Source organism: Micromesistius poutassou (genome assembly GCF_964030765.1).
Source record: "Micromesistius poutassou genome assembly, chromosome: 7".
In the NCBI taxonomy this organism is placed as follows: domain Eukaryota; kingdom Metazoa; phylum Chordata; class Actinopteri; order Gadiformes; family Gadidae; genus Micromesistius; species Micromesistius poutassou.
Genome location: NC_140277.1, coordinates 597156 through 608254, shown reverse-complemented (window position 1 = coordinate 608254; position 11099 = coordinate 597156). Strand labels below are relative to the sequence as shown.

Sequence of the window (11099 nt, the reverse complement as noted above, 5' to 3'; positions counted from 1 at the left end):
ACATGTCCAAGTCAAAAATTTCTGAGCAATTTTTACTAGCTAGCATACATTTATGACTTAGTCCAGCAATGAAAATGTCAAGTGTGTTCAAGGACCACTCAATCGTTCACTTAACTTTATGGCGCCAATTGGCAAACTTTATATCATAATATTAAGGGTTAGGTATCCACAATAGTTGGATGAAGACAAATGCCCTCATCCTGAGAAGCCATTATGGAATCCAACTTTTCTCTACGACTATAACGCACTACCTTGTTTTGACATAATACGATTCGCAGGTTATACCTCATGGTTTGTTTTACATGTTGTAAAATATACTGTGGTTGTTATGTTCTATTGCAATAACCATGTACGAGGCCTACTTATTCTACGTAGAAACATGTTCACCTCGTCCCAGTGGTGAAGCAGAGGGTACTCCAAGGAGCTCAAAGCTCACACTGTTTGTGCAAAAAGATTGCCTTCCCTGGAAGAGTGACTGTACTTTGGTATGTGACTTTGTGAGAACTCGATTAACCCAGCATGGAATGAGTCTGTCTCTGCTTAAACACCGAGGATTATCACTCACTAGCCAAAACAGTCATTTAACAAAACCACCACCAGACTGCACCCAAATCAAAAAAGTAAAGCCAAGTTCAGCCAAGATATTATTTTTCTTCCCCAACAAATGACGGTCCACCAATCCCAAACCCAGACACACTCACGTATCCCGGTCATCATGTCTATAATCAACATGTACTTAAACGTTACCTCGTGGTTGGCAGACATGCCCTGGCCAGAGGCTTGTGCACGTCCTCCATAACCACAGCAGGAGCTGGCTCTCCTTCGCCCACTGAGCACTCTGCCGTTACTCTGCCTCCTTTCAGTAGGAAAGTTCTCCCAACTCTCATGCTCAGATCCTCCATATCCTCTTGGACTTCCAAGCAAAGTCTGCTCCACTGCTCCTAAACTCACAGCCCTCTTCAGCCCATGCCACGGCAGGCAAACCTTCTTCCCTTCTCCTCCTCGTCCTCTTCCACCTCCTCCACCTCCTCCACCGCCTCCACCCTCGGAGCTGAGGCGAGCGGCACTGCCGGGCGGTTCATCCACAGAGGACCCGGCTCCATGGACCTCCACCCGATGGTTTGAAGACAATCCTCCGTAGCTCGGGGTGCCTTCTGTTGTCCCAGAGCCCGATTCAGTACGGGGCTCCCCGGCGTGGAGACCTCTGACCGGCTCCTTGGCCGAGGTCCTGACCCCGCCTGTGAGCAGGCCCTCGGCAGGGCGGCCGTCTGGGGTGTGCCGGAGCTCCGGCCCGTCGGCCGCGTCCCCCACCGCGGGCGATGGGGGTTCCTCCGCAGGGTGAAGAACCTCCGATTTCCTCTTCTTCCTCTGGAAGTAGCGGCGTCCCTGGTGCGCGGTCTGTCCGCTGGGGCTGAGGGGAGCCTTCCTGGGGTCCACGTAGTAATCCTCTTTGGGGGTCCGCACGCAGCCACACGCGTTGTTGCCCATGGCGGACGTCCATACGCTGGCTCAAAGGGAGACAGGACTCACGGCCGACCGAAGCTTCACCGGTAACCCAGCGGAGCCACGTTTACATGTCCGACGCTCCCCGTGTCCCTTCTCTCTGTTTACCTCACAACAGGACCGGAGCCAGCCGCAGTCAGGCGACCGGTTGAGCAAACATTTTAAGCGCGCGCTCGGAAAACCGGACAGTGTCTGGGCTTACCCGGTTTGGTTTTCCGTCCTCTCTGAGAAACGCAGTCAGCGCACTCACTCTCTCTCTCTCTCTCTCTCCCCCTCGCTCACCGTCGCTCGCTCTCGCTCTCTCTCCCCCCGTTGCCGGCTTCCCCTCCGTCTCTGGAATCTATCCCGACCTTTGAAACATTTTCTCCAACTCAGCTAATCCAGCACAAACGCCATAAAGGCACGGAGAGGCAGGGCCTCCCAGGGGTGGTCAGCCCCCCCCCCAGCCCAGCGGGAAGGAGAGCGCGACAGACAGAGACAGAGGAGACGGACGGACTGACCGGCGGACTTCTAGCGCTGCGCCGTCATGCTCGTTCAGAGTGTAAACACACCGCCGCCGGTACCACGGCAAATATCTGCCGCAGCTGGTTTCCCGTCAGAGTCCCTGTGTGTTTGCATGTTTTGCGTGCGACGGCATAAGCCAAAGGCAGGGCAGTTCAACAAAAAAAAAGGAAAAGGTGGATGGACAGGCATGTAAACCAAACAAGAGTTTGTCCAGTCGGAGGGCCACCTATTATGGTGGCCCGGGATAACCCAGCTCAGCAAAGTCTGGCTGTGGGATCAGCATGGGGGCCGACGGGCCTCTGCAGGACTATCATATAAAGGCTTTGGAAAAAAAAGCCACCGGGCTGACAAAAGCCCGGCTAGGCCAGGCCGGTGGGGTGACATACAATAGCATAGGCTAGTGGAGGGAGCTTTAGCCGCCGTGGTTTGAATCAACACTCTTATCAGAACAAATCACTAACATAGCAGGTCAACGAGAGGGGCAGGGGAGGGGCGGGGTGGGGGGGGGGGGGGGGGGGGGCCAGGAAGTGAGTCATTTGCAAATAAACGTCACGCGTGCTAGCTGACGGATTGCTGTGGATTACCCATGCCTCTTTCCCGAGGGAGCTAAACCAATGAGATGTCACTCTAGCCCACAGCACTATTGCAGGTGGTATAGTTAATAGCGCCGCGTGGCTAAGCTAAAAATAGAAGTGTCACCGTTGCCCCCGGCAATATACTAGATGCCAATGACGTTGTTGTTGTTGAAGGTGAGCCGTGCCCTGTGAGCTACCACAGTTTACAGCGGACTGACCTCCACTCAACCTCAGCCGACGCTCCACTAAGACTCTCCGTAGCCCACATTCCCTTTTCATTTGGGTGAATAAAGTTTCAGGCTAAATAAAGCCTTGCAATCTATATCTTTATATCATGTGCCTCATCAACATCCGGTCGAAAGCTTTGACCTTGTCACATGATATATCGTGGTTTAAACGCGACAAGTGACCTCTGATGAAGACAAATCAACAAATATAAATATAGAGTAAAATAATGGAAGCAAAGATTAATTCCCCACGTATGAGAGTGAGCATGAGAAACGTCCACATGTAATCAAATACAGACAAATATATACAGGCTACTCTGCCCATAGAGGAGTCTCCCCACAGGTATTTTGGGAAAGCTTTTTGGAGCTTTACATTTGTTTATACAAAACATACAAAAAAGCTTTTTCAGGGGCATATTTGACCCCAATGAGATCATATTTTGTTGGGCAATTAAAAAAAAGGGCGGCGGGATTGCCTTGAGCCCTGCATGTTCCTCTCAGCCAGCTGCGATCAGGGCTCCAACTGTAATAACCCAAAGTGGAATCTGGTGTGTTTATCCACTGACACTTTAACCGCGTCCCTGGTACTGATTCAAGAAGAAACAGGCCCACAGCGCCTGGATCCCAACGCTGAAGGGCGTGGGGAGACTGACAGGGACAAGTGTGGACTGCACACCATCCAAGCTGCCATGCCAGCTCTTCTGCAGGCCAGGACAGATCACTGGAGAAGATGCTTTTCTTTGACCCCTTTTTTTCATTTTCAATCCAATGCATCATCTTACCAAGACCTAGCGATGTTTGAGATACTGAGGGTACATGTGGGTACATTTAAATTGCGACGCACAAAGCATTAATACGATGGACATAACTATGCGGTATGAAGTAAATGCAGTTGGACATTATTGATAACTGAAATACGTTTTTGTTACAGTTTGGAATTAATTTCTTTGCTTACACTTTAGGTAAGACTATGGGACGAGTAAATCTAATCGATTCTACTAAGGCTCAGGCCCATTGCTATCCCCTTAACAAGAACAATTGCTTTAAGTGCCCTTAAAGCAAAATCTAGGGTAAGGGCTCAAATCTAGGGTAAGGGCTCAAATCTAGGGTTAGGGCTCAAATCTAGGGGAAGGGGGAGAATTGGGACAGGGCTTAAGATAACTCTCCGTCCACAGCCTTACAAGTGTCAAAACATGCTCAATCAAACGTGGACAGACTTGAGGAGACGGATGGGGAGAATGAAGTGCATCAAGGCTTCAGCGAGTGGTACGCCCCGACATGACAACCAGCGAGGGCCCGTCACACATGATGAAGGAGCTGGGCTGACAGCGTTGAGATACAGCGCTGAATAACTCAGTTTATATTGGATTCTTGTGGATACGCGCCAAGAGATCGCAGGTAAAGAAATAGTTTGTCCTGGAGGGAGTGGCATCACGATGTGCAGACTGGCCAGAAGATTTTTTTTTCTAAAATATTTGAATACTACAAGTGCTACAAGTAAAATATGTTGCCCTATGAATACTACGAAAAGCAAACTAAATACTGATAGGACCACGCCCTGCCACACAGCATGTATCAAGTCGCCACCAGTCTTCTCGATACCTTCATCAATATATATATAGATAGATTATATAGATTATAGATTATATAGACATAAAAAACAACATGTTGAGACACACATTAAAGGCCATGATTATACACAGTGAAAGGTTTCTGGTAGTTCTCACCTGAAAGTGCAGAATGATGGTCCAGATTAATCCCAGTGTTAACTTCGGGTTTCCATCTGTGATGTCGTCGTTCCTTATATTTACAAGTTTGACCTGAACACACAAAGAAACAATGGGTTATCCATTTGTCTGAAACGTCTAATCTACTGTACACAGCGCTTGTATTTGCAATCGGTTCATTTAATAAAAAAAATGTATTTAGTCTTACAGTGTTTGCCAATATATTAAAGCCAACTTTTCACGTCACTGCTATAACATACATAATTGAAAACACTAAACATGGATATCAAATGTCATTCAAATTCAGGTCATAAAAACAAACGGCCACAAGATGGCAGAAGAGCCTTTCTAAAGAAACGTCACGGTCTGTTGCACTCTGCACTCCTTGACTCATCATTTTCTACCCTGATTTCATGCTTTAAATATAGACGCCACACCGCTCTAAATGTCCATTTGTCCATTTTAAATCAACCTACAGCATCCCGTCTACCTGTCTCTCAAAGAACATTGTGTGCTTGTGTATGTACGCGTGCGGGGTGTGTGTTTGTGCGTGTGTGTGTGTGTGTGTGTGTTTGGGGGGTGGGTGGGGGTCAACAATAGAACAAGTCATTTAAATGGCGACTGTGAATCCTTTGTCTCTGGGCTGTGCTCGCCTGACGTCACATCTGGCTGCAGCTGGGCTGAGCTTCACATGCCGTCCTGAGTAGGGGAGCTCTCTTTGAAAGCCAATCGATAGTAATGGAAGCCATAAGAAGTTATGGATTCATAACCATGCATGGTTTATTGATTTTACCCTGATTTCAAGAATCATAAAAAATAAATACGGTCACATTGAGTTTCTTCTGCACACGATTCATTTCTCGAGAATTATGTAAATCTAGTTATATAACTACATATACTAACTCAATTCTGCACTAACCTCTGGATGGCTTTAGGAATCATGCAGATGCTAATGCAGCACTTTTATTATCAATATCCAACATTGATACCACTGTATATTGTTCTCATCCCTCTGAGAAGCTGCTTTGGATAAAAGCTGTCTGCTTAATGACTCAATGTCAATATGACATAATCCACTAACGTTGATTCAATACCATTAGACGTGACTAATTGATTAACGAGGTGTGGTCTAATTTCAAACCAGTAGTTCATATCTTACCTGCCGTCTCTTCAAGTAGTCCAGAGCTATTTGTACATTTTGTAATCTGTGGAAGCGCATTCGTCCCTTCTCCCGAGGCTGTGGGTCAAACAGAACAGTGGAGGAGAAGAGGAAACAGGTTCAGAGTTTGCACCATCGGAAGATTAGGAGAAATAAACACATTGTTGGTGGTGGATCATAGTCGACATGCCGCCAGAATCTTACCCACCGAGTCAAAGGCATAGAATAGAGGAAGCACAGGTTAAACCCTTCAGAGGAAGAGCTACAGCTAAAAGCCAAGACCCATCGATGCGTTGTGTGCGTATGCGTCTCCGGAACCATCTTTACACAATTTTTCACAAGAATTTCATTTGAATAAAAGGAATGAAAAATCGGATCACGGAAGATCACTCAAGGTTGATTTCAACATTACATTCTTTAAGGGAGGCAACTGAAAATGACACACACACACACACACACACACACACACAATTAATTTGTGATCGGAACAATCCAGCCCTTGATTGATTGATTGGTCGATGACAGGGTGCAACTACGGTGACGGTGCATGCGCATGTGCCCCACGACCGGCCTCCTCACCGGCACACACACACACACGTGAGCGGCGCTGGTCCGCGGCGTGGGGCAGTGAGACGGGGATCAGACAAAGCGTGTGATAGCAAGCCAGCGACGCACACATATACACACACGCGTGCGCGCACACACACACACACACACACACACATACAACAACAGCGAAAGGCTGCGTGTGTGTGTGTGTGTGTGTGCGTGTGTTTGCGTTGGAAACAGCACTCAGCCACTTTGATGGAGCACACTCTCAGACAGGAAGTCTCCCATCTTGACTAGATTCGCCCACACCTCCTCTCCCAGTGCTGCCCAGAGCTCATTCACCAGTGAAACCACAGCGTGAACGGGCCGCCACCCAAAACCCCAGCAAAGGCAGCAATAGACAAACCTGATGACCTCATGGTGACGTGGATACACTGCTCAGTGCTAAAGCTTAGGATATTACCACCCCAAGGAAAACCGTGGCAGTATATGTGCATCGTTTACGCCCTTCATTGAATTTCAGATTTTTTGATTCGCTTCGAGTCCCAGGCTTTTTTTGGTTTATTTCAGCTTTCTAACAGATTTATCCAAATTCTATTTTCCCCAGGTCTTTAGATCATCAGCCATTCTCCCACTGCCAGTACGGCTGTTCAAAAGGTTCTTAAGTAAGGGATAATGTATAACGGGATAATAAAGGGATAACGCCTATTAACGGGAAATAACCCCCTTCAGGACAAAGCAAAACACCTCTGCTTCGCGTCGGTGTCCGGTTCGCCCTGTCAGGGCTTATTTGAGATAATGACCGGCGACGTTCTATACATTATCCCGCTTATTACACGGCTACTTGCCAAAACGAAAAAATAACTTCATACGGTGTGTCTTTTTACAATTTATTTTTTACCAGCATTCGTAGTGTTGATCAGCAGACAAATAGTCCGCCAAAGACGTCAACGTCGCTAATGGCAACCGAATCCGCTGGGGTTGATAAGTTACCGGACTACTTGCGGAGTGATACGAAAGACGTGCAAAAATCCACTTTCCTTGAAAGCGGTCATGATATGCTTAGCAACGGTCATTATTGAAAAATAATTCACCAACGGAAGTCGGGAAAGCCCATGCAAGTGAACGGAGCGTTCCACGGCATTGAGAAGAGCCGTGTAATACTAATATATATATTAGTATACGCTACACGTGAACCTCCTAAGATGGCGCAATTTGATTGGTTCGCTATCTCAGGATATTGGGCAATAGCTCATGATTGAGATGTCAAACTCCGGATATTGTTTTTGTGCGTGACGGTCGTCTCGTCACGCTAATAAAAACAAATACATCCCGGCAAAAAGTGTTACTGTGTTTATTTTTGGAGTGTTCACGTGTAGTATATACTAAAACAATTATTCACCTCAGGCTGCGTGAATAGTGGGGGATAGCCAATAGCTGTTCCACACTATTCACACGGTAAAGGGTGTGCCCCTAACCCTAACCCTAACCCTAACCCTAACCCTAACACTAACCCTAACACTAACCCTAACCCTAACCCTAACACTAACCCTAACACTAACCCTAACACTAACCCTAACCCTAACCCTAACCCCTAACCCTAACACTAACCCTAACCCTAACCCTAACCCTAACACTAACCCTAACCCTAACACTAACCCTAACCCTAACCCTAACACTAACCCTAACCCTAACCCTAACACTAACCCTAACACTAACCCTAACCCTAACACTAACCCTAACACTAACCCTAACCCTAACAGTAACCCTGGGTAAGGCTAACCCTAACCCTAACCCTAACCCTAACCCTGGGTAACCCTAACCCTAACCCTAACCCTAACCCTAACCCTGGGTAAGGCTAACCCTAACCTTAAGGAAAAAAAACAAGAAAAAAAAAAGAAAAATAGAGCCTTGTTTTTGGTTGGTTTGTTTGTTTCTTGCATATTTGAAATAAAAAAATTCAAATCAAATCAAACCAGGACATCCTCCCCAACAACCTATGCATCATAAGGTTGCACATACACATGGGGGGCAGAAGGTGAGGGGTGGGGGGCCGGCGCCGCGCCGTGAGAGGGCTGCGCGCGGTGCGGCCCCGCCGGCCGTTGTGTTGGAGCCACACGCTGCTGTTAATGAACCCCAAGGCCTTCTAGGTTAGTGTGTTACCAGGGGTGAGTGGGGTGGGGTGGGGGGGGGGGGGCGGCGAGCCACACCTACCCCCTTATCATCATCCAGCGCTTGTCCATGCTGCCCAACGCCACATGCCCCTGACGAACTCACCAACCGCAAGGTCTTCAGCACGTCGCGCTCCCGCGGCTTACCACGGCAACGCAGGGGGGGGGGGGGGGGGGGCGGGGGGGGGGGGGGAGAGAGGACATGGAGGGGACGGATGAGCAGGTGGTCCAGTGACATACAGACAGACAGACAGACAGACAGACAGACAGGCGTACAGGTGGATGGACAGAGAGACAGACGGGTGGGAGTGGATTTGAAAGGCGCGTGGACGGATAGACGGCGGAAAGGACAGGTGGGGACAATAGGAGAGAGACAGACAGACAGGGAGACGAGAGGGTGGACAGACAGACAGACAGGTAGACGAGAGGGTGGACAGACAGACAGACAGGTAGACGAGAGGGTGGACAGACAGACAGACAGGTAGACGAGAGGGTGGACAGACAGACAGACAGACAGACAGGGAGACAGGGAGACGAGAGGGTGGACAGACAGACAGACAGACAGACAGACAGACAGGTAGACGAGAGGGTGGACAGACAGACAGACAGACAGACAGGGAGACAGGGAGACGAGAGGGTGGACAGACAGACAGACAGACAGACAGACAGACAGGTAGACGAGAGGGTGGACAGACAGACAGACAGACAGACAGACAGGGAGACAGGGAGACAGGGAGACGAGAGGGTGGACAGACAGACAGACAGACAGACAGACAGACAGACAGGTAGACGAGAGGGTGGACAGACAGACAGACAGACAGACAGACAGGGAGACAGGGAGACAGGGAGACGAGAGGGTGGACAGACAGACAGACAGACAGACAGACAGACAGACAGGTAGACGAGAGGGTGGACAGACAGACAGACAGACAGACAGGGAGACAGGGAGACAGGGAGACGAGAGGGTGGACAGACAGACAGACAGACAGACAGGGAGACAGGGAGACGAGAGGGTGGACAGACAGACAGACAGACAGACAGACAGGTAGTGGAGAGGGTTGAACGGTGGACAGGTAGACGGAGGGATTGATGGACACAGAGACGGACAGACAGAGGGACAAATCAGAAAGAGGACGGGAAAAGGAGGAAAGAATCCACAAAGGAAGGATGAGGGGTTAAGGAAACAGAGGATGGAAGGGTAGAGGGAACAAGACATAAACAAAGGAAACAGACTGTGGGCTCTGTGTGGGGGGACAGACAGCAGCCTCCAGGGCGGGGGGGGGTACACGGAGCTGGTCACATGACTGTGGATCCCGGCTGATGCCGCTACACCGTTGCATTGACCAACGCAGTCATTCAGCTCTCGCCCATTCACACAACTAGAGGGCCTAACAATAGCCAAGTGATGCACCGCCGTTCAGTGGGAAACACACATGAGTGGGCGGCGCTAGCCTGCTTCAATCCGAGTTACAGAGTGAAAGTGAGTCTGAGTAACATACTGTAACTCAACATGGCATCTTCTGTACATGAGCTTGTATAAAGAAAAAACATTAAGTCAAAGGAGGCAAATGGAAAGTTTTGTTTACTTTACAATCACAGCTACAGATATAGCGTGATTCTTCTTAGGTCTAGGCTGCATAATCAGGATAATATCATGATAACATTAAAGGGGTCGTTCGGAATTTTGGACATCGGGTCTCATTTCCAAGTGAGCCAGTGTGTTATTTATCATTGGAGACCGTTTTCAACATGTTCAATTCAGTCCTTCTAATTGCAGAAATCGCTGGTGCTAGGCTAGCGCAAGTCGAGGGGAGCTGCTAGCCTGCCATTAAAACAGTTTTACCCACTCCACAGTACACCCGAGGCAAACCAATTATATCTCCAGACTATCTATGTAAATGTCTGTGTTGATAGAATAATGTTAGAAATAAAACTACCCTTGCATCGCATTGCATTTAGTTTATAATCGCTGTAGTTGGAAGCAGGCTACAGCAGCGGCGGACTGATATGACCTGGAGTTCTCTGTTTACGTTCTGCTGTAGTGAATTGGTTGCTACATGGGAGCAAAGTGAAATTCCGCCGCTGCTGAGAAAGTAGTCCTTCAAAATGTAATGTGATCATTGCGATACAAGGATAGTTTTATTTCTAACATTATTCTATCAACACAGACATTTACATAGATAGTCGGGCATTATAATTGGTTTTTCTGGGGTGTACTGTGGAGTGGGTAAAACTGTTTTAATGGCAGGCTAGCAGTTCCCCTCGACTTGCGCTAGCCTAGCACCAGCGATTTCTGCAACTAGAAGGACTGAATGAAACGTGTTGAAAACGGTCTCCAATGATAAATAACACACTGGCTCACTTGGAAATGAGACCCGATGTCCAAAATTCCCTTTATAGTCTGGGAGCTCAAAAAATGTAACTCACAAGACTGGCTAAACAAGTCACACTTCATAGGAAATCTGGTAATCCTAAGATCTACCGATGAAAACAATGACGACTGCCAACACATCATTCATCAACAACTGCCAACATCATTTGGCATTCAGGTCACAGCCAACATGACTTTTGAACAGGCCAAGGTTCAACGAATTGCTGTGATTACATTTTAATTCAACAACCCTTTTTTTAATTTACTTGACCGTCTAGTTAGTATGTTAAACCATCAGGTTAGCGAATTTAGA

General features: G+C 48.1%; 1 protein-coding gene across 1 annotated transcript in view; it reads right to left on the bottom strand.

Moving 5' to 3' along the window:
• dst (dystonin) overlaps positions 1–11099 on the bottom strand; it is a 124349-nt gene that overhangs the window by 92688 nt on the left and 20562 nt on the right. Inside the window, exons 5-7 of the mRNA XM_084470136.1 lie at positions 8459–8557; positions 5696–5773; positions 4537–4629 (exon numbers count right to left, since the gene is read on the bottom strand). Coding sequence (XP_084326262.1) covers positions 4537–4629; positions 5696–5773; positions 8459–8557 — 270 coding nt within the window. The remainder of the gene's footprint in view (positions 1–4536; positions 4630–5695; positions 5774–8458; positions 8558–11099) is intronic.